Source organism: Cygnus olor, chromosome 9 (genome assembly GCF_009769625.2).
Source record: "Cygnus olor isolate bCygOlo1 chromosome 9, bCygOlo1.pri.v2, whole genome shotgun sequence".
NCBI lineage: Eukaryota > Metazoa > Chordata > Aves > Anseriformes > Anatidae > Cygnus > Cygnus olor.
Genome location: NC_049177.1, coordinates 17,349,919 through 17,370,554, shown reverse-complemented (window position 1 = coordinate 17,370,554; position 20,636 = coordinate 17,349,919). Strand labels below are relative to the sequence as shown.

The 20,636-nt window shown below is 70.6% G+C and overlaps 3 protein-coding genes across 5 annotated transcripts; 1 reads left to right on the top strand and 2 right to left on the bottom strand.

Moving 5' to 3' along the window:
* Positions 1 to 126: 126 nt before the first annotated feature.
* Positions 127 to 12,195, top strand: CLCN2 (chloride voltage-gated channel 2). 3 transcript variants are annotated; one of them, XM_040567958.1, is made up of 23 exons: positions 127 to 513; positions 5,275 to 5,431; positions 5,787 to 5,918; positions 6,045 to 6,173; positions 6,297 to 6,430; positions 6,514 to 6,591; positions 6,667 to 6,745; positions 7,399 to 7,524; positions 7,602 to 7,686; positions 7,776 to 7,877; positions 7,983 to 8,067; positions 8,151 to 8,306; positions 8,717 to 8,786; positions 8,902 to 9,012; positions 9,205 to 9,418; positions 9,537 to 9,670; positions 9,759 to 9,916; positions 10,001 to 10,106; positions 10,179 to 10,252; positions 11,224 to 11,262; positions 11,404 to 11,508; positions 11,603 to 11,689; positions 11,769 to 12,195. In XM_040567958.1, exons 2-23 carry the CDS (start codon positions 5,275 to 5,277, stop codon positions 11,958 to 11,960), a joined length of 2,553 nt encoding a protein of 850 aa, XP_040423892.1. In that variant the 5' UTR covers positions 127 to 513; the 3' UTR covers positions 11,961 to 12,195. The 3 variants fall into 3 exon arrangements, with proteins under 3 accessions (XP_040423892.1, XP_040423891.1, XP_040423889.1); XM_040567957.1 differs by lacking the exon at positions 127 to 513 and adding an exon at positions 1,024 to 1,113; XM_040567955.1 differs by lacking the exon at positions 127 to 513 and having other exon boundaries at positions 4,731 to 5,431.
* A 115-nt stretch (positions 12,196 to 12,310) lies between these two features.
* Positions 12,311 to 14,210, bottom strand: LOC121075080 (heat shock protein beta-7-like). The gene is made up of 3 exons (XM_040567954.1): positions 13,883 to 14,210; positions 13,197 to 13,348; positions 12,311 to 12,596 (listed from the first exon to the last, which is right to left on the bottom strand). Exons 1-3 carry the CDS (start codon positions 14,097 to 14,099, stop codon positions 12,384 to 12,386), a joined length of 582 nt encoding a protein of 193 aa, XP_040423888.1. The 5' UTR covers positions 14,100 to 14,210; the 3' UTR covers positions 12,311 to 12,383.
* A 132-nt stretch (positions 14,211 to 14,342) lies between these two features.
* Positions 14,343 to 20,305, bottom strand: FAM131A (family with sequence similarity 131 member A). The gene is made up of 6 exons (XM_040567953.1): positions 19,971 to 20,305; positions 18,297 to 18,427; positions 17,382 to 17,475; positions 17,100 to 17,282; positions 16,744 to 16,872; positions 14,343 to 16,484 (listed from the first exon to the last, which is right to left on the bottom strand). The coding sequence occupies exons 1-6, from the start codon at positions 19,999 to 20,001 to the stop codon at positions 16,033 to 16,035; spliced, it is 1,020 nt and encodes a 339-aa protein (XP_040423887.1). The 5' UTR covers positions 20,002 to 20,305; the 3' UTR covers positions 14,343 to 16,032.
* Between the last annotated feature and the right edge of the window lie 331 nt (positions 20,306 to 20,636).

Genomic DNA, 20,636 nt, shown 5'->3' with positions numbered 1-20,636 from the left:
GGGGCAGCAATGAGCGGGGCGTCCATTTTATCCCCCCCTGCCACAAACTGCGTCCGGCAATGACCCCTTGCAGCCTGGCAAAGCCCAGCGCCCGCCCCGGCCATCATCACCCAGCGCTCAGGGTGCCAGCGTTAGAGCAGAAGGTGGCAGCCGGGCAGCGAGGACCAGCCTGGTCCTGGTCCCGCACCGCCAGCCCCGCGGTGCCACGGCTCCGTCCCTGCCGAGCATGCCATGCGGCGCCAGGGGGACCAGGGAGAGCTCGGCCCTGCCGCCTGTCCCGGCTGCCCCTGAGCCCATCACGGTGGGGAGACGGAGGTGTTGGTGGCCCCGGGGGGACAGCAGCCGGCGTGCCATGCCCGAGCGCCTCGCCCAAGGAGCGCCGGTGCCAAGCTGTGCCCGCGTGCCCCTCCGGAGAGGGCTGAGCTGCTGCTGCCCAGCGGGTCCGGCAGCGAAGAGAGGAGTCCAGGATCCCCTCCACGGGCTGGCATCGCCGGGGCGCTGAGCGGTGCCGCGGTAAGGATGTGCTCCCTGCACCCTTGGGTGCCTCTGACGGGTCCCCGAGGTGCCTGCAGCCCGCGGGCATCCCTGGTCCCCCTGCTTCGTCCCCGGCGACGCCAAGGCATGGGGGCACTCTGCTCCCCAGCCCCGACCCCCCATGGGGCTGGGGGCTGGACCCCAGCTCGGTGCCCCCCAGCGCTGTCCCCTCTGCTCCCAACCAGCCGCCCCCACCCCACAACGGGGCTGGGGAGAGCAGCACCAGCCCCCTGCGGGTCCCTGCGCCCACGGAAAGGAGCGCACGGCCCGCAGCGGGGGTCTCCAGGGTCACCCCAGCCCGGGGGGCGCCGAGTGCCCCCCGGCCGCCCCCGTGCAGGGCAGAGCCCCCCCGCCCCGCGCACCCCCCGTTCCCCGGTGCCGGTGCCGGGTGCTGGCGGCGGAGGCGGAGCGCGGCCGGTCCCTCCCCCGGGCAGTGCCCCGGGGCCCGCCCCGCACGGCCCGGGAGGAGCCGCTGCCGCCGCGGGCACCGGCACCGGCACGGCCAGGAGCACCGGCAGCACCGGCACCATGGCCTCCGAGAGCGCGGAGCAGCGGGCGCTGCAGTACGAGCAGACCCTGGTGAGCGCAGCCCGTACCGGGCACCGGGCGCACCGCGGGGGGCACCGGGCACGGCGGGGGCACCGGGGGCAGCAGCACGGCTCGGGGAGGGGGTGACGGGGCTGGGGGGGCTGTCCCCCCCCGCCCCCCAGGGCGCTCTGCTCGGGACGGCAGGGCCAATGACACCTGTCCCGTCCCCCCCCCCCCATGGCCTCGCTGTGCCCCCTGCCCCCCCGGAGCTTTGGGGACCACCTGTGGCTGGGCAGGGCGCTGGGGCGGGGGGGGAAGCTTGGTGCCATCCCACAGCCCCCCGGTGCTCCGGGAGCCCACTGGAGGCCCCAGCCCCACAGCAGGACCCTTGCGCACGCTTCCACCATCACCCCCCCCCCCCCCCCCAGCAAGCCCTCATCGTGGGGGGGGTGACGCCCACCCCCAGGGCTGCTCCGGGGTTGCCTCCGCGCCACCCGGCACCCTTTACCCCCCCCACGCTCCACCCGGCCCCAGCCCTCTGCCCCGCAGATAGCGTATCTCCCCCGCCTGCAACCTTAGCCCTGTGTTTACGACTCCATCCCCTCCGTGGCCTCCCCGCTGCCCCCCCCGGTGCCCAGCTGCCCCGCGGTGATCTCCCTCCCCGCCGTGCCCACAGCCCCCTCCGCTGCCCGCAGCCCTCTGACATCCCGGCCAAAGGTGCTTCTCCCCGGCCCCTGCTTGGGCCAGCGCCCGGCATGGCTCGGCAAACGGGTACTTTGCCCTGGCAAAGGCCTGCAGGCAGGCAGGGCAGGGGAGGCGGGCAGGGAAGGGGCTGAGACGCCGCCGGGCACCCGTGCCCGCAGCTCCCTGGGTTTGCGGGGAGCCTGAGCTGGCTGCGTGCAGCAGGGCTGGCGCGTGGCGTGGTGCTCCTGCTGCGCCGGGCACGCGTCGTCCTCCCAGGCACCTTTATCTGGGTTCCCCGTGGTGCCCACCCCCGGCCACCCCATTCCCTGCGGGGTCTGGCTGCCTGGCATCTCCCTGATCCGTGCTCTGGCTCTGCTCCATCCGACGGGAGCCATGGGGCTGCCCCTTTCTCCCCCCCAGCACCAGACTGACCCCCCCATGCCGCGTCCACAGCGCGTACACAGAGGCACCGCGGTGCCGAGGAGCCCGCGGGCAGCGCAGGAGGGGAGAGGCACGCTGGCATGCGGCTGGCATCAGGGCAGCCTCACACGGTGCCAGCAGACTTTGCCCTGCTCTCCTCAAGGCGGGGAGGCACCCACGCCCTGGGCACCCCGGGGTGCCCATCCCCATGGCCTCGGGGCTGCGGAAAGGCTCCCGAAGCCGCCCGAGGCTCGCCCACGCGGGCGAGGCTGGGGACGGGCGCCAGTCCCGTGGCCTCATGCCTGGCTTTTGGAAGCCGCCCCCGTGCCAGGCAGGAGGGCGGGTGCCCAGCCCTCCCCAGCGCCTCCGGCTCCTGCCAGCACCTGCCGAGAGCCTCGGGCTCCGGCCGGAGCCTGCCAGCCCTGGGGACAGCCCCGCTGTCTGCCCTGTGCCCCCACGCTGCGCCCGCCCTGGGGACTCCACGCTGCGTGGGACGTGTGGGGTGGGTGCCTGTGGGAAAGCCCCCGGCAGGGGTAGGGGTGCCCAGGGTCCGTGCCAGCCCCCGTGCCCCCCGCATGCCAGGGAAGCAAAGGACCTCTGGGGGGGAGGATTAAGCTCGACAAACTGCCCTTGTTCGCCGCGGAGCTGCTCAGGGCGATTAGAGCCCGGCTAAGACAGGCAGCGTGACACGGATCCCCCCAGCCTCTCTGTCCCCCTGGATGCCACCCCGGGGGACCCCGTTCCCCCTTTAAATGCCCCCACCAGGGTCACATTTTGGGGGGGGAGGTCAGCTGGCCCCGTGTGCCCTCCCTGTGTGCCAGCAGCCCCGGCGCAGGACGGGGACCCCGCTCCTCCTGCCTGCTTGATCTGGGGGGAGTGGGGACAAAAGGGGAGGCTGTGGCTCCCACGGCCGTGGGCACCCCTTCCAGGAGGGCTCAGTGCCCCGGCTGCCATGGGACGGGGTGGCACGGGGACACAGCGGAGCCCTGTGCACTGCATCACCCGGGCGCAGCGGGCACCGCGGGCTGGCACGGCCCGAGGGGCTCGGCACGGCTCGTGCCTGCAGCGGGGGAGCCCGGTCCCAAAATACCGGCCTCGGCCTGCGCCCGTGTCCCCGTGTGCCCCCCGCCAGGCCCCCCCCCCCCCCGTGCCCGCTCCCTGCCCGCCCGGCACTGTGATTGTTCAGCTGCTTCGCGGCGGAGGCCGGAGTCCCGGGGCTGTTTGTGTTTCAAAAGGCCTTTGTGGAAAAATAACCCGAGCGGGAGGAGGAGGAGGAGGAAGGCAGAACCCACCGCTGGCCCTCGCCAGCAGCCGGGGCTGCCCGGCCCTGCCACGGGGCACCCCAAGGGACCCATGCCATGCCCGTGGGGCAGCGGCATGGCCCCTTGGCTCCCATCGCCCCGTTACAAGCAGGGTTGGCTGCAGATGGGGGTCAGAGGCAAGCAACCCCACTCCCAGCCAGGCTAACCCCCTTGCAGCTATAGGGGCATCCCGCCAGGGACCCCAATACCCGCGGGGCAGCGTTCCAGCTCCCGGCATGGGGCATGGAGCCGGCCTGGGGGTGACCCCGTCCCAGCTTGGGGGGGCGGCGAGGTCAGGGGGAGGCGGGCGCTTGGCAAGCCGACAGCGCTCCTCGGGCGCGGGGCCGTTTGTTCTTCCAGAGGAAACAAGCCTGGCCCGAAGGGAGCCTTTGAACGCCGGGCCCCGTGCGGGGCCGGGGTCCTCCTCTGGCAGGCGATGCTGAATCCAGCCCCGAGGAGGCTGAGCTGGCGTCTCCGCCGCCTCCGCCCCGCTCGCGCCTGCCCCCGGTACATTCCCCTAGGGCCAAGGACCCGCCGAGCCCCGTGCGGAGCAGGAGTTCAGGGCACGATCCGTGCCAGGAGTTGTTAGCGATGGACACGCGTCCCTTCCCTTTCTCCCCCCGCCGCTGAGCTCAGCCCGGGTATCAGACAGCAGAGAATCCACCCGGCGCCACTCTGGCTGCTTTCTGCTCCGTGCCAGAGGGACCTGGGCAGGAGGCGCGGTGGGGAGCGATGCCCCACGAGGAATGCACCTCCACGCCGTCCCCACGGGAGCCGGCACGTGCCCTGGGGTGCGTGAGCAGGGTCGGGCATCGCCGGTGGCAGCCGGGGCCGTGCTGCCCACGTGCTGAGCGCGGTGCCCACCCGTGCCGGGGCCCCTCTGCTGGGCACGGTGCCGGGCCAGGGGCTGCGGGGCGGCCACGTGCGGCACAGCGGGTGGGCGCGCCATCGTCATGGGGCTCACGTCGCCCCGACGTGGGAGCCTGGCAGGGGCCCCCGCGGCCCTGAAGCCTCCCTTTGTGCCGGGCCAAGCTCTGGCGCTTGGCATTCAGGTCGTGCCGGGGGGAACGAGGCGGAAACCAAGCAACCGAGCCCTTGGCAGTGCCCGCTCACGCGGGACAAGTGCCCCCAGCTCGGCGGGGAGGACGGGCACAAAGAGCTCCCGGCTGGCACAGGGGGCGCTGCCCGGGGCCAGGCCACGTGCCACGTGCCACCCGAGGAGGAGGGGGTGTCCGCCATCTGGGCACGGTGCCCCTGTTTGCCTCGCACCCCCTTGCTCCAAAATTTCCCCCTTGGCTGTGGCCAATGCCCTGCCCCACGCTGCCCTCCTGCCCCCAGCCTGGGGCACGTGGCATGCCAAGGGCACCCCCCCCGTGGGGGGGTCCCAACCATATTTCTAATGGTGCCAAGGGGAGGCACACACCCAGTGCGAGCACAACCCCAACATCAGCCCTCAGAGAATTGCCCAGCCAACCTGGCCGTGCTCCTGGCACCGGAGGCCCTTCTACACCCACCACCAGCCCAACCCGGTGTCCACGGCACCTGGGCAGGGCTGGGGACTGGTACCAGCAGGGCCAGGTACCCATGCTCAGCACGTGGGCGAAACAATCGCGATCGATCCCCGCACGCTGTGATCCACCCGGCCCCTTCCATGCCTCCCCCCCCAGAAAAACATTTGCCACCCCTTTCCCCATGGGGTGCTGTCACCTGTCCCCTCCCACAGTCCCCCAACAGCGCTCGCTGCTCCCCTGCCTCAGTTTCCCCACCTGGCCGCCCCCCAACGCCTGTCCCCGCTCCTTCCCCCCAGATGTACGGCCGCTACACGCAGGACCTGGGCACCTTCGCCAAGGACGAGGCAGCCCGGCTGCGGCTGCAGCAGGAGCAGGGGGACGACGGCACCCCGCAGCCACGCCGCCCCTCCAAGCTGCTGGAGTACAGCCAGGGCCGCTGCGCCCCCCGCTGCGGTGAGGGGACACGGGGGGGGGGGGGGGAACACGGCGGCCGTGCAGCTTCACGGGGCTCTGGGCACCGCGGCTGCGGGTAGGGTTTCTCCTGCTGTCATGGGACACTGGCGCCGAGGACAATGCCACCTGCCCGCCGGGCAGCGGGGACACAATGGCCCAAAATAGCAGGGATGGGGGGGGGGCCCCCACCGCTCCTCTTGGGGCCGTGCCAAGGGGGCAGCGCTTGTGCGAGCGGCGCGGGGCCAAGCTGTGTCCCTGCACGCGCGGTGTCCTCACGGCTGGAGCACGTGGCGGTGCTGCCCCCGGTGTGCCCATCCCTGGGGCGCCCGGCCCTGAGCCTGCCCTGTGCCCGCAGGCTGCGCCGTGCGGTGCCAGCAGTTCTTCATCGCCAGGGTGGGCGAGGACTGGGTCTTCCTCATCCTCCTGGGGCTGGTCATGGCGCTGGTGAGCTGGGCCATGGACTTCGCCATCGCCACCTGCCTCCAAGGTGAGTGGGCACCGGTGGGTGGTGGGGTCCCCGGGGCCATGCAGGGGGACCCATGGGGTGGCCGTGCTGTGGGGCTGTGCCACGTCCCCTGCCACCCACAACCCGTCTCGCCTGTTGCTCCCGTAGCCCAGAAGTGGATGTATGGGGGCCTGGACACCAACGTGCTGCTGCAGTACCTGGCCTGGGTCACCTACCCCACCGTGCTCATCACCTTCTCGGCTGGCTTCACCCAGATCCTCGCCCCCCAGGCTGTGGGTAAGGTGCTGGGGTCTCCCCTCCTGGGTGTCCTGGGTGTCCTGGGCTATAGGGTTGGGGGTCCTGAGGGTCTTCCAAGGCCCCCCCTAGGGCCGTGGGTCAGGGCTGTCCCTGTGGCACCAGGCTCGGGGATCCCCGAGATGAAGACCATCCTGCGGGGGGTCGTGCTGAAGGAGTACCTCACCCTCAAGACCTTCGTGGCCAAGGTGATCGGGCTGACGTGCGCCCTGGGCAGCGGCATGCCCCTGGGCAAGGAGGTGAGGGCACTGCCTGGGGCCGGGGCGGGCGGTGGGCATGGTGGGGGCATGAAACTCAGCCCCCCCTTGTTGTGTCCCCGCAGGGCCCCTTCGTCCACATCGCCAGCATGTGCGCAGCCCTGCTCAGCCGCTTCCTCTCCTTCTTCGGGGGCATCTATGAGGTGAGTGGGCAGACTGGCAGGGTCTAGTGGAGGTGGGGGGGGGGCAGCACCCCCTGACCCAATTCCCACCCGCAGAATGAGGCGAGGAACACTGAAATGCTGGCGGCCGCCTGCGCCGTCGGTGTCGGCTGCTGCTTCGCCGCCCCCATCGGAGGTAGGGTCCCCCCCGCCCGCACGTCCTGCCCGGGCTCCTGGGTCCTCGCGGAGAGGCCAGCAGGACCCTGCCCCTCGCGCCCCTCGCTGCCAGGCGGGGGACAGGGACCTGCCCGCCCCGTGCCCCCCGGGGCCGGCTGGCATGGGAGAGGCAGTGCCGCTAGACGGGGTGCCCGCGGGGCGGAGGAGGAAAGGAGGAGCGGGCGCCGTCCTCCCGGAGGTGTAACGTCTCGTCTCGTCCTCTCCCCCGCCGCGCTGCGCTCCAGGGAGCTCCCCGCTCCGGCCCCGCTGAGCCCTGCCCGTAGGTTGGTGCCGTGTCTAACTCTTGCCTTGCCCTGTGCGTGCTGAGCCGCCCCATCCACCCACCCGTCTGTCCGTCCGTCTGCGTGCGCCCCCAGCCCCAGAGCCGGCTGCCGCCCACCCCACCCCGTTGCCTGCTCACGTCCCCGCACTGCCCTCTTGCTCGCGCCCGGTGCGGACAGCCGGGGACCGGCCGTGCGCTTTGCCGAGGAAGCCCGTGACCCACAGCGTGGCCGTGGGGCCCGCCAGCCCTGCGGGGGCTCCGGGAGGGATGCGGGAAGCATGCCAGGAACCTGGGTTCTGCCTGGCTTTCGCCTCCCTCCCCTCTCGTCCTTCCCCCCTCCCCGGTGCCAGGCGTCCTGTTCAGCATTGAGGTCACCTCCACCTTCTTCGCCGTCCGCAACTACTGGCGCGGCTTCTTCGCCGCCACCTTCAGCGCCTTCATCTTCCGTGTCCTGGCTGTCTGGATCAAGGACGAAGGTACCTCCCGTGGGGCGGGAGGCTGAGGGGCAGTGGCGTCCCCCACCCAGCCCCGCTGACCCCCGCCGTGCCCCCAGAGACCATCACAGCGCTCTTCAAAACCCGATTCCGCCTCGACTTCCCCTTCGACCTGCAGGAGCTGCCCGCCTTCGCCGTCATCGGGTGAGTGTGGCTGCCCCGTCCCACGTCCCTGTCCCCATGTCCTCAGGGTGGCAGCGGGACGCAGGCGCTCACCCCCGGCTCACCCCCAGGATCGCCAGCGGCTTCGGGGGCGCACTCTTCGTCTACCTCAACCGTAAGATCGTGCAGTTCATGCGCCGCCAGAAGACCATCAACCGCTTCCTGATGAAGAAGTAGGTGCCTTGTCGTCCCCACCACCAGGACAGAGTGACTGTCCCCTCTTGGGTGGCAGGGCTGGGGCTGCACCGGTGTCACTTCCCCCCGTGCCACCCCGCCAGGCGCCTGCTGTTCCCTGCTCTGGTGACGCTGCTCGTCTCCACGCTGACCTTCCCACCTGGCTTCGGACAGTTCATGGCCGGACAGGTAGCCACAGCGGGGCCGGGGGGCAAAGTGCTGGCCCCGTGGGCCACCAGCAGCACTCCTGGCTCACCCCTGCGCCTCCCCAGCTCACCCAGAAGGACACGCTGGTGACGCTGTTCGACAACCAGACGTGGTCCAAGCGGGAGCCCAGCGATGAGTTCGAGTACATCGGCATCCTGGAGGCCTGGCGCAATCCCCGCTCCAACGTCTTCGTCACCCTCGTTGTCTTCATCCTCATGAAGGTAGGTGCGTCATGCCCCGGCTGGCCCCGGCCGGCCCCTGGCTGCCACCAGCTGGCACTGGTGGGGGTGGGGGTGACTTCTGGATGCCACCAAGGAGGTGCTGGATGCTTGCCACCAAGGTGCTACCAGGAGGCACGGGGTGGCCACCAAGGTGGTGGCGTGGTGCCACCAACATGCTGCCAAAGAGATCTTGGCCGGAAGCCACCGAGGTGCCACCGGGGAGGTGCTGGCAGGGTGCCACCAGGTGCCCCCGGGAGGTGCTGGCTGGGTGCCCCCTGGGAGGAGGCGGCTGCCCCACGGCACGGGGCTGTGCCCGCATCCTGTTCCACGGCTGTGGGGCACGGCTGGGGCTGGAGGAGAGCCAGGCCGGGGGGGGGGGCAACTGACGTGAGCCCGTGTCCCCTGCGCAGTTCTGGATGTCAGCCCTGGCCACCACCATCCCGGTGCCCTGCGGAGCCTTCATGCCCGTCTTCGTCATCGGTGAGAGCCGGCCCGGCCCTGGGACTCCCTCCTCCGTGGGTGTCCCACGGCACAGCCTGGGGGCGGGAGAGGGGTCGGGTCCCCACGGCCCCCGCCAGCCCCTCTCTGTGGGCAGGGGCAGCCTTCGGGCGGCTGGTGGGGGAGAGCATGGCAGCCTGGTTCCCCGACGGCATCCACACCGACAGCAACACCTACCGCATCGTGCCGGGGGGCTACGCCGTGGTGGGTAAGCACCGTGCTGGGGACGCCGCGTGCCACCGCTCGGGGGTGCTCCAAGGGAGCTGCTGGGGTTCTGGGTGACCCCTGCCAACGGGGATGTCCCAAGGGTGTCCCAGGGGTGCGGGACATGGCCCCGCGGGCAGGCAGGCGGGCACCTGATGGCTGCCCCTGTGTCTCCCGGGGACGCGCGCGGGCGCAGGGGCGGCCGCGCTGTCGGGCGCTGTCACCCACACGGTGTCCACGGCCGTCATCGTCTTCGAGCTGACGGGACAGATCTCGCACATCCTGCCCGTCATGATCGCCGTCATCCTGGCCAACGCTGTGGCCCAGAGCCTCCAGCCCTCGCTCTACGACAGCATCATCCGCATCAAGAAGCTGCCCTACCTCCCTGAGCTGGGCTGGGGGCACCACGAGTGAGTGCCACCCTGCTGTGTCCCCACGTCCCCAGCCAGCCCTGCCACAGGGCACGGGGATGGGGGCAGTGGCATGATGTGGCCACCACGCTGAGGTCACCGTGCCTGCCCCGGGCAGGAAATACAACGTGCGGGTGGAGGACATCATGGTGCGGGACATCCCCTACGTCTCCCTCAACTGCAAGTACCGGGACCTGCAGCACGTCCTGCACAGCACCAAGATGAAGAGCCTGGCGCTGGTGGATTCAGCTGGTGAGAGGCGGGCAGGGGCAGCTCCAGCACATCTCCGGGGTCCCCACGGCACCATCCCCTCCAACGTTTGTTCCCTCTACACCATCAGAGTCCATGATCCTGCTGGGCTCCATCGAGCGGGAGCAGGTGGGGGTCCTGCTCAGCCAGCAGCTCCATCCCCAGCGCCGGCTCCAGGCCCTGCGGCAGAGGGCGCGGGCAAGCTTCGAGGATGGGCACCGGCTCTCCGAAGCCAGCGTCTGCTTCCAGGTGAGGGGGCTGCAGGGGCAGCCACCCTGGGGTGCCCCCACCAGGGTGCCCGCGTCCCCCAACCCCCTCCCTTCCTTCTCGCAGATCAACACAGAAGCCTCTTCCTTCGCCCCCACGCGCGGTGGCTCCCGCAAGCCCCTGAAGCCAGCACTGAAGCGGGTGCCCAGCGTCCCCACCAACAGCCCCCCGGGTGAGTCTGTGCCCTGTGCCCCCCACGGAGCCCCCCCCATGTCCCTGCGCTGACCCCTCTGCCCACCTGCAGCCAGCACTGCCGACACCTCCGGCATCGCCCTCAAGAACCTCTTCTGTGCCAACACTGCTGCGGAGCCCGCCGAGGTGAGCGCTTGTTCCTGCCCGTCCCATCCCGCTACATCCCCACTTGACCTTTCCCATCCCATTCTTTCCCATCCCTACTTGAACCTTCCCACCCTGCCTATCCCTGCCTGTTCCTGCCCATCCCATCCCATCCATCCCATCCCATCCCATCCCATCTCATCCCAACACATCTATCCCATCCCATTCCAACCCAATCATCCCATCCCATCCCATCCCATCCCATCCCATCCCATCCCATCCCATCCCAACACATCTGTCCTATCCCATTTCAACCCATCCATCCATCCCGTCCTATCCCAACCCCTCCATCCCAACCCAACCCATCCATCCATCCCGTCCTATCCCAACCCATCCATCCCAACCCAACCCAACCCATCCCATCCATCCCAACCCAACCCGACCCAGCCCAGCCCAGCCCAACCCATCCCAACCCATCCCAACCCATCCCATCCCATCCCATCCCATCCCATCCCATCCCATCCCATCCCTCTCCCACCCTTCCCATCCCATCCCGACCGGCCCCTCCCCACGGTGCCGCCCCTAACGCCGCCGTCTCTCCCGCGTGGTGCCAGGCGCAGGGCACGGCCCCTCGCAAGGCCAAGCACGTCCGCATTTCCATCACGGTAAGCTGCAGGCAGGGTGTGGCTCCTCTCAGCCAATCAGAGGCCAGCCTGGATCCTCTCAACCAATCAGGAGCCCGGCACGATTCTGCTTGGCCAATCCCATTTGGCCCACATCTGCGCAGCCAATCTCAGCCTGTCCCGATTTCCGCTCGGCCAATCAGGGCGTGTGAACTCTCGATCCCAAATCCGCTTGGCGAATCGTAGCGCGACCGGGATCCCCCCGGCTGATCCCAGCCGCTTTCCTCAGCCAATCATGCACCAGCCCGCGTTCTCTCCACCAATCACAAGCCGGGCTTGGCCGATCCCTGTGCCCCCGGCTGGCCCCGCTCACCCCCGCCTCTCCCGCAGGAGGACGTGGATGCGGGGGACCGGATGACGCCGGCAGAGGTGAGACCCCCCCCGTGCCCACCATGGGGAGGGTGTGTGTGTGTGGGGGGTGCGCCCCTACAGCCCCATGGCCCCATGATGGGGAGGGGTGGAGGTTTTGGGGGGGGTGCCGTGCCCCACGGCGTGGTCCCCCCGCCCCAGATCCTGGCGTGGGAGGAGCAGCAGCTGGAGCAGCCCGTGGACTTCGGCAGCGCCCAGATCGACCCCGCGCCCTTCCAGCTGGTGGAGTGCACCTCGCTGCACAAGGTGCTCCCGTGTCCCCTCCCCCAGTTCGTGCCCATCGCCCCCCCCCCCCCCCCAGCCTGCCCCCCCAAATTCTGAGCCCCCTGTCTCCCCACAGACCCACACCATCTTCTCACTGCTGGGCCTCGACCACGCATACGTCACCAGCATTGGGCGCCTGGTGGGCATGGTGTCCCTCAAGGAGGTGAGGAGCCGCAGGGGGGCTCTGGCAGCGGGGCTGGGGGCTCCACGCCTGCCCGCTGATGGCATTGGGGTTCCCGCAGCTCCGCAAGGCCATCGAGGGCTCGCTGACGGCCAAGGGGGTGAAAGTGCTGCCACCGCTCGCCAGCTTCCGCCGCAGCAGCACCAGCGCGCCCGAGCCCGACACCACCGACCTGCGCCAGCTCTGGGACCGCCACCAGCACCACCCCATGCCCCGTGAGGCCGGCCCCGATGACGGCGACACCGACAAGTGACGGCGACGCCAGACACCCCACCGCCACCACCCCCTGCGTCCCCCGCCCATGCGCCGGGGGCGGGAACTGCAGGGTCCCCCCCTATCCCCCGCGGGTACCGGGGGATGCCCGCACCGGGTCCCGGCGTAGGGTGGGTGCCCTCGACCCGGCACCAGGGGTGGCCAGGTGCCCCCCAGCCTGCCCACCCCCCCCCCCCGCCTTCCCTACCAGCTCCTGGGGCTCCCCACATCACTACCTCCACCCCCCCCCTCTGCCCCCAGCCCCGGTGCCCCCCAGGGCATGGCCACAGCCTCGCCGCATCACGCCTGTGTAAATACAGAGATTTTTATATTAATTTAATAAAAGGACTTTATAAACAGAGCCACCACGCCGCAGCACGGAGGCACTGGCCGAGCCCCTACCCTGCATGGCCTGGGGTCGCCGTCACTGTCCCCGCACCGGCCCCCCTCCCAGCGTGGCCTCGCTGCGGTACAGCGGCTGCGGGGGCTCTCCGGGGCGGGTGCCAGCGCGGCGCCGGGCGGTGATGAGCAGCGTGCCAGCCTCAGTGAGGGCACAGCTCACCGACAGGGGGTCCGTGTCCTCGGGCAGCCGACACTGGTGGGTGAAGGTGTCACACACGGTACCGTCCTCGGCCACCTGCAGGGAAGTGGTGCCGGCATGGTATGGCACAGTATGGCACGGTGCGGCACAGCACGGCACGGTACGGCACAGTGCGGCACAGTGCGGCACAGTACGGCACAGTGCGGCACAGTGCAGCACAGCATGGCACGGTACGGCACAGTGCGGCACAGCACGGCACAGTGCGGCACAGCATGGCACGGTACGGCACAGTGCGGCACGGTACGGCACAGTGCGGCACAGCACGGCACAGTGCGGCACAATACGGCATGGCACGGCACGGCACGGCAACACACCATGGCTATGCACAGTGCGCACTTCCCAGTTACCCCAGTGCGTGGGGGATTCCCAGCCACCCCAGCAGGGAGCAGCTCCCAGTTGCCCCAGTCTTACAGAGGGGTTGTTTCCAGTTCCCCCCATTATCCCAGTGACCATTCCCAGTTTCCCCACTCTCAGCGAGTACAGTTCCCAGTTCCCCCAGTGGCTGCTCCCAGTTACCCCCATGGAAGATGGGTGCCATGGGGCAGGGCTGGGGCTTGTCCCCCACCCCAGGCAGCAGGGGTCCGTGTTTGGGGTACGGGGGCTGGCCCCCCCCCCCCCCCCCCCCCGGCTCCTCACCTTCTCGGCCTGGATGGCGACGTGGCCATTGGAGGTGGTCACCACGATGTCGGGGGGCTCAAACTGGCTGACGTCGGCCACTACCTGGTAGGTGTCCCCCTGGGCCCGCACCCAGGTGCCCAGGCTGCACGGGTACATGGCCCCTGGGGACCCTGCGGGGACTGGTCATGGGGGTCGGCAAGGTGGGGGGGGGGGGGCACAGCATTCAGGGGTGTCAGGGGGATTGGGGGTGCAGGAGAGGCTGGGGATGCTGTTTGGGGAGGTGGCAGGTGACACTGGGGGTTGGGGACATTGGGAGGGCTGCATGGGGTGCTGGGCACCTCAGGTATATGGGGCGGGGGTGGTACAGGGTGGGCTGGGGGTGCCCAAAGGCTGTAGGAGGGTCTGGGGGGGGGGGCATGGGTGGCCTAGGAACAGGTGGGGACACAGGGGATGGCCAGGAAAATTTGGGGGGAGAAGGCTGGGGGGGGGGGGGGGGGGGGGGGTGTGCTGGGGTTTCTGGGACATTGCAGGGGGGGGAGAACTGGGGACACAGCACCTGGGGACCTTGGGGAGCACTGGGGGGGGGGGGGGGGGACTTGGGGGAGGGGGTGCAGGATGATCCAGAGAGCCATGGGGTGCTCAGGGGACAGGGACAGGGCTCAGGACAGGAGGGTACAGCTCGGGGTCCCGCCCCCACCCCATACCTGGGTACCCGAAGGCGTCGTAGCGGTACCGCTCCCCCTCGAAGCGGGGCTCTGGGTGCCCCGGCCCCTGGCTGTAGGTGCTGATGCACTCGGCGCGGTACGTGGCGGCCGAGCTGAGCGAGGCCATGCCACCGTGCCAGTGCCACAAAGCCCCTGTCCCCAGCGCCCAGGTCCCCAGGGGAGGGGGCCGGCCCTGCACCCGCCGCCGCATGCCCATAATTAGCCCGGTGAGGCACGGCCACCCCGGCCAGGAATGCGAGATAACGGCCGGGGCCTCTCCGTCACCCTGCGGCGGGGGGGACACGCAGGGGACGTGCCGTTGTCGCCGCCATCCCGCCACCCCCAGCAGGGCCCCCCCTTAGGGACCAGGTGCCCCCCACGCACAAGGAGAGGCAGCCGGTGCAGCGCTCACACCACTGACTTTATTGGAGGCCTGGCGGGACGGAGGGGGGGGTGCTGGGGGGGGGGCGGGCACCCACGGGCACCTATGGGTGCCATGGCACGGGGCTGGGGGCAGCTCCCACGGCCCCTGGCACCCCGTGGGTACGTACCGGTGTGCACACCCATGCTACCCGCACGTTTGCACACATGCAGGCGTGCAGACACATACATGCACACGCCCCGTGCACGCACGTGTTCATGCACGCACACCCATGTGCTCGTGCACACGCGTACCCGTGCCTCTGCGAGCACTGCTCCACGCACATCTATGGAGCTACGCGTGCACACCGAGCGAAGCCCCCACACCCCTTTTCCCCCATCCCAGGGTGGGTTTGGGGCCACGACTCCAGGCTCGTCCTGCCCGGTGTCCGCTGTCCCCAAACTGCATGGGGACATGGTGCCATCGCTGGCCGGATGGCAGGGAGCCCCTCGGCGTGGCGGCCGGCCCCTGCGCCCCCCAGCAGGTTGGCCGTGCAGGGGTGGGGACCCCACGGTGGGGACAGGGTGGCATGGGGCAGCAGTGGGGGTGTTTGGTGGTGCGGGAGTGAGGGCACGCGGAGGGTGAGGGGCTGGGGGTGCAGGGGGGGGACACCGTGGCCGGGCAAAGGGTGGCATGCAGTGGGTGAGCGGCCCCACGAGAACACGTGCCATGCAGGAAGAAGGGGGGGCAAGCGTTGGCGAAAACTGGCATTCCTTCCCCAAACGGTGCGCCCGGACACCTGGGGGGGCCCCGTGCCGGAGGGGGGGGCCGGTTGCCCTTCATGTAGGCACTTGGTTCCCTGCTAGGGGTGAGTGACCTGGGGACGGGGATGTCGGTCCCGGGACCTGCCGCTCACCCCGCCCCCCCACGCAACCCGGTTTGGCCCACGGCAGACCTGGGGGGCTCTGGACACTGAGCCCCCCGGCGTGTGCCCGCTTTGGGGCTGTCTGTGGGGTGCTGTTGCTGGTGGCCACCCAGCACCCAGCCTGGGGGGGGGCCGTGCCCACCAGGCCCCCACCCACAACCTCCCTGTGCCAGCCCCACACGCATACAAAAGCCGAGAGAGCCCCAGCACTGCGGCGCATCCACGGCCCCCCCCCCCCCAGCCCCCCCCAAGCCCCCCGCCCCGAGGCAGCAGTTCACAGTATAAAACTCGGTCCAATAAAAGCCAGTGGGGGGGCGAGGACAAAAGCCCCCTGCTCCCCAAATCCCCCCCCCCCACAGTCCCAGTGCTGCCAGCCCAGGGTGCGGGCACAGGGCAGGGGCACCGGGGGCTGCCCAGAGAGGTTCGGCTGTGACAACGGGGGGGGGGGGGGGGGGGGCCTGTGCCCAAAAAGGGGAGCCCGGAGCGGCGAAGGGGGGAGCATGCGAACAGCCAGCCCCCATGAATTCAGGTCCCATCAGTCTTGGGGGGGCACAGAGGGGGCACGCCGGGGCGTTGGGTGGGGGGCTGACCCCCAAGCCCTTCCCCACGCAGTCCCTCCCCGGTTCTCAAGGAAAAAAAAAAAAAAAAAAAAAACAAAAAAACAGATGAGGGCAAAGAGATGTGGACGAGTGCGGCCGGGGGGGGCACACTGAAGGGGGGGGCACCTCTCTGTCCCCCCCCGCACCCTGCTAGCGCAAGGAGCCGCAGCAGGACCCGTCCCTCGCCCAGCGCGGGGCTGGGCCGGGGCGCGGTGGCGGGGGGCCGGTGCCCCGGCGGGAGAGGCAGGGTCCCCGGGGGGGGGCCTCACGGCTCCTCGGCCTCCTCCTCCTCCTCCTCCTCCAGCGACACCACCCCGGAGGAGGCGACGTCGGAGACTTTCCGGCAGAGCGGGAAGTCCTTGCTCAGCACCACCTCGTCCTCGGCGGGCGAGAGGCAAGCCTCGGCGTAGGACACGGGGTACAGGGAGTCCTGGCACCGGAGCCGTGCCAGGCCCCGCAAGGCACTTTGGCTGGCCGGGGGGGGCAGCTTGGGCAGCAGCAGGTCCTCGCCCCCCAGGGAGCCCAGCAGTTTGGCAGTGAGTTCGGAGGGCGACACCATCTCCAGGCTGCAGAGGCTGGAGCAGAGGGTCTCGGGGGACAGGGTGTGCGAGGAGTCGCTCTCGGGCTCGCAGGAGCCGTGCCGCACGCCCAGCTGGCACAGGTGGCCCTGCAGGAGGTCTCGCAGCAGCGCGCTGGCGGGCACCGAGCCGGACAGCTCTGCGGGGAGCAGGGGTCAGCCCCGGTGCCATCCCAGTAAAAGCCACCCCCCCACCCGGTGACACCACGGGGACGGTGCCGCCTTTGCCCGCAGAGAGCTCCATGCACACAGCACAGGGACGTGCCGGCACAGGGCACGGTGCCGTAAGGAGGTCACCAGGACGGGAATCGCGGCTGGGCGTCGGGCAGCCCGCTCCCTCCCACCGGACTGTGCCCCATGGTGCAGGTCACTGTCCCCACGGGTCCCCGAGGCGCTCACCGGTCGGCTGGGAGCTCTCCGTGGAGGGCGTGAAGTCCTCGTCGTAGGACTCGTCGTTGGAGTCGTCCCCGTCCACCGAGGACCAGGCGCGCAGCTTGGCCTCGGCGATGGCGAACTGCTCCGCCACGCCTGGCAGGGACAGCGCGGTCACGCCGGGGGGGGTGTCCCCAAACCCCTCGGTGTGCCCGGCAGCGAGCGTGGCAGGGACACGCCGGCACAGCGAGGATGGGGAATGGCAGGGATGGCCCACCGGGACGGGGCACAGCTCCCCATGGGATGGAGGGACGGACGGAGGGACGGACGGAGGGACGGACGGAGGGACGGGTGGTGATGCGGGGACCCCGCGCGGTGCCCACCTGCGGCGAAGCGCGCCTCCTGCTCGCCCTCGCTCAGGTGGCAGTAGGAGCTGAAGGCGCTCTCCAGGGCGGCGGGCGGCTCCACGGGCTTGCACCAGCCCTTCCACTCGATGAGGTGGGCGACGCGGCCCTGCGCCATGGCCGTCGGCTTCGTCACGTGCTCCTTCACCACCTGCGAGATGCCTGGGGCGCCGCCGCGTCAGCACCACGGGGACCCCACCGCCCTCCCCGGTGCCCCCCCCATGCAACACCCGGACCCCCCCCGCCCCCTCCAGCAGTTACCGTGCAGCGAGGAGCGGGCCAGGGCGGCGATCTCCTGGATGGTCAGCGCGCGCCGCGACTTGGGCAGCATCTCGACGGTGTCTTCAACATTGACCTGCGGGGACGGGCGGGGTGTCACGGCCCCGTGTGCGCCGCGTGCCAACAGCCCAGTGGGGGAGAGCACCCTCACCGTGGGTACACCGCACCACCGGCTGTGTGCACGTGTGTGTGTGAGCCATGTTAGTGCGCACACGTGCTGTGCACGCTTGCACCCTCATACACACACAGCACAAAGGCTTTCGGTGCACGCACTTGCACGTGTGCCCGCTCACATCACCATGTATGTGCGCGTGCTGACCACCAACACACACTCTGCACACGTGTGCGTGCACACACACGGGCACTCGCTGCAGACAGGTCCCCCCTTGCTGTGCACACATGCGATCACCGCACCCACGTGTGCTCTCCGTGCACACTCCTCGTGCACAGGTGCTGCACACACGCGTGCACCCCCATTCGTGCGCTCACTGCACATGCGTGCACCTGCACACGTGTCCATGCCAACTGGTGCAACCGACGGTGCCCCCCGGCTCACGCACACACGCACGCGCACACACGTGCAAGGCCTCCTGTGCCGGGCTCCCCGGTGCGCGCCGTGCCGGGGCGTCCCGCAGCGGGTCCCCGCTTCCCATCGGCGAGCCCACGGCCGTGGGGAAGCGATGCGGGATTTGGAGGCGCGCAACAAATTGAATTGCCATGGCAACGCGGCGCCGTGGACTGATTTCTCCCAGGATACAGCCCGGCTCGGGGCTGACGTCAGAGCAGCCCCGGCGCCGGCTGCGCGCTGGCAGGGCCAGGCAGGGCGGGCAGGCAGCGGGGCCCCCGCGCTCGGTGGGGCCGTGCGCCCCGGCACGGCTCGGCACGGCTCGGCGGTACCTCGAGGAAGTCCTGGCTGTCGAAGGAGGCCTGGCGCAGCAGGCGGGGCAGCGGGGCCGGCCGGGCAGCACGCAGCGGCGACAGCGCTTTCACCTCCTTCCACTCCACGCACAGGGTGGTGTCCACGGCCACTGCGGGGAGAGCCGGGGCGGCCTCAGCGCCTCCGTCCCCAACAGGATGGAGGCTCCGGGCGGGCTCCCCGGGGCAGCCATCCCTCGCCCCGCATGAGACCGGACACAACTCATGGCAGCGATCCTTCCCCCCGCGGCGCTGCGGTGCGGGTGACTCACGCCCGGGCAGCTCGTCCGCCTGTGTCAGCGGTAACGCGCGGCACCGGCCTGGCACCGGCACCGGGCGCACGTCCCGGCTTGGCGGAGGTGTTGGGAGCAGACCCCAGCGGCGGGCACATCTCGGGCTGCGCGCACCCGATGGGGACGGGATGGGGATGGGGAGCAAGCGGTGGCATCCAGTGCCAACGGGGGGACATGGCAGGGTGCCCCTGGGGTGGGGCCAAGGTAGGCAGGGAGCAAGGGGGGCTTTGGGCAGGGTTTAGGGCCTGGGCCAAGCGTTGGGTATGGGGAGGGGGTTGGTGCTCCTGCACCCCCTCCAATTCCCCACCTCTGGGACCGGAGGGGAGCAGATAAGAGCACAGACACCTGTGCTCCATCCCAACAGCCTGACATCCCCAAGCAGATGGGTGCCCTCCCTCCCCCTCCTGCATTGGGTCCCCCATTGCTGGGGCCAGGGAGGGTCCCCATGTCTCTGCAGCCCCCTGGGGGCCACAGCAGGACGTCCCCACGGAGCCTCACCCCCCCACACACCGAGGTGGGCCCGGCTGACGTAAACTGGCCGTGGGGTGGGATATGGGGGAGCAAAGCGTGCTCCCCTGATCCCCATCGGGGGCAGCCCCTGGCTCCTGGGGAAGCTGCCGACGGCGTCACCACGGCATCGACTGTGGGCAGGGGCACCCCCGGGACACCCCGGCATCGCCCCCCCGCACCAACACAGCCCCCACGGGTGCCAGCCCCCAGGAGAGGTTGGGATCACTGCACGGCCCCGTAGCCACCCACCGCCCCCGCCCCCCAGCAGCACCCCTAGGACAGCTGCAGCACCCCCACAGCACCCCCACGGCACCACCCCGCATCCCCGCCAGCCCCCGTAGACACCCCCAAACCCCCCCATCCCTCACAGCACCCCACACCCCGCCAGGCCTCTAAACACCCCCCAGCCCCTTCGCAGCCCCCCCCCCCTCACCTCCCCTATCTCCCCTCTCCCCCTGCGCCCCCCAGCTCCCCATAAGCAGCACCCCAAGGCCCCAACCCCACAAGACCTCCACGGCCCCCATCCCCTATATAAACCCAAACCCCCCAGCACGCTCAAACCCCCCATATCCCCCCCCAAATCCTCCAACCCTCTGCGCCCCCTCCCCATGTCCCCAAACCCCGTAGCCCTCCAAACCCCACAACCCCCCACACCACCACCCCCATCCCCTACCCCCCAACACCACCCCAACCCTTCTCCCACCCCCACAACCCCCATAGCCCCCCTAACCCCCGTCACCCTCCCCGCATCCCCCAGCCCTCCGGATCCCCCAAAAGCATCCTCCCCGTAACCCTCTCTCCCCCCACACCCCCCCTCCGCCCCCGTGCCCCCCTCCCGGCCCCGCTCACCCACCGATGGTGGTTTTGGAGCCGATGCAGCCCATGCTCCCGGGGGGGCCCCGGTGCGGGCACTACCGCCGGCTCCGCGCCGCCCGCATCGCCCCCCGGCCGCATGGGCGGCCCCGGGCGGGGTCCGCGCCCCCCGGACGGTGCTGCCGGTGCGGGACCCCCCCGGGAGGTGCGGGACCCCCCCGGAGGTGCGGGAGCCCCGAGCGGTGCCTGCGCCGGGCCGGGGAACGGGCACGTCCAGAGACGTCACTGCTGGGGGAGGAAGAGGAGGAGGAGGAGGGAGGGAGGTGGGGAGGAAGAGGAGGAGGATGGGGAGAGATGGAGGGAGGGGAGAGGAAGGCCGGGGAATGGACTGGGGGGGGGGGGAGGAGGAGGAGGGGAGAGGAAGGCTGGGAGGAAGAGGAGGGTGGGGGGGAGGAAGGCTGGGAGGAAGAGGAGCGAGAGAGGAGCGGGGGGCTGAAGGCAGGCGGGGAGGACGAAGGAAGAGGGGGGCTGAAGGAAGAGGAAGAGGGGGAGGAAGGAAGGGGGGGCGGCGGAGGATGGGCGGAGGAAGAGGAGGGGGCTGAGGAGGAGGAGGAGGAGGAGGAGGGGAGGAAGGCCGGGCACCGCGGAGAGCGCCGTGCCAGCACCGCGGACAGCGCCCGCCCCGCCGCGGGCCGGGGCTGGGGAC

Excerpts from the sequence above, each read along its gene's own strand:
- CLCN2 (XM_040567955.1), top strand. The coding sequence starts at position 4,867 with ATGGTGCCAAGGGGAGGCACACACCCAGTGCGAGCACAACCCCAACAT. Across the intron at positions 10,253-11,223 it reads CTGCTGCGGAGCCCGCCGAG|GAGGACGTGGATGCGGGGGA; the intron begins GTGAGCGCTTGT and ends CCTCTCCCGCAG. Across the intron at positions 11,690-11,768 it reads GCATGGTGTCCCTCAAGGAG|CTCCGCAAGGCCATCGAGGG; the intron begins GTGAGGAGCCGC and ends GGGTTCCCGCAG.
- FAM131A (XM_040567953.1), bottom strand. The coding sequence starts at position 20,001 with ATGGGCTGCATCGGCTCCAAAACCACCATCG. Across the intron at positions 18,428-19,970 it reads CGGCTCCAAAACCACCATCG|TGGCCGTGGACACCACCCTG; the intron begins GTGGGTGAGCGG and ends CTCTCCCCGCAG. Across the intron at positions 17,476-18,296 it reads ACAGCCAGGACTTCCTCGAG|GTCAATGTTGAAGACACCGT; the intron begins GTACCGCCGAGC and ends CCGTCCCCGCAG.
- LOC121075080 (XM_040567954.1), bottom strand. The coding sequence starts at position 14,099 with ATGGGCATGCGGCGGCGGGTGCAGGGCCGGCCCCCTCCCCTGGGGACC. Across the intron at positions 13,349-13,882 it reads CGACGCCTTCGGGTACCCAG|GGTCCCCAGGGGCCATGTAC; the intron begins GTATGGGGTGGG and ends CAGTCCCCGCAG. Across the intron at positions 12,597-13,196 it reads TCGCCATCCAGGCCGAGAAG|GTGGCCGAGGACGGTACCGT; the intron begins GTGAGGAGCCGG and ends ACTTCCCTGCAG.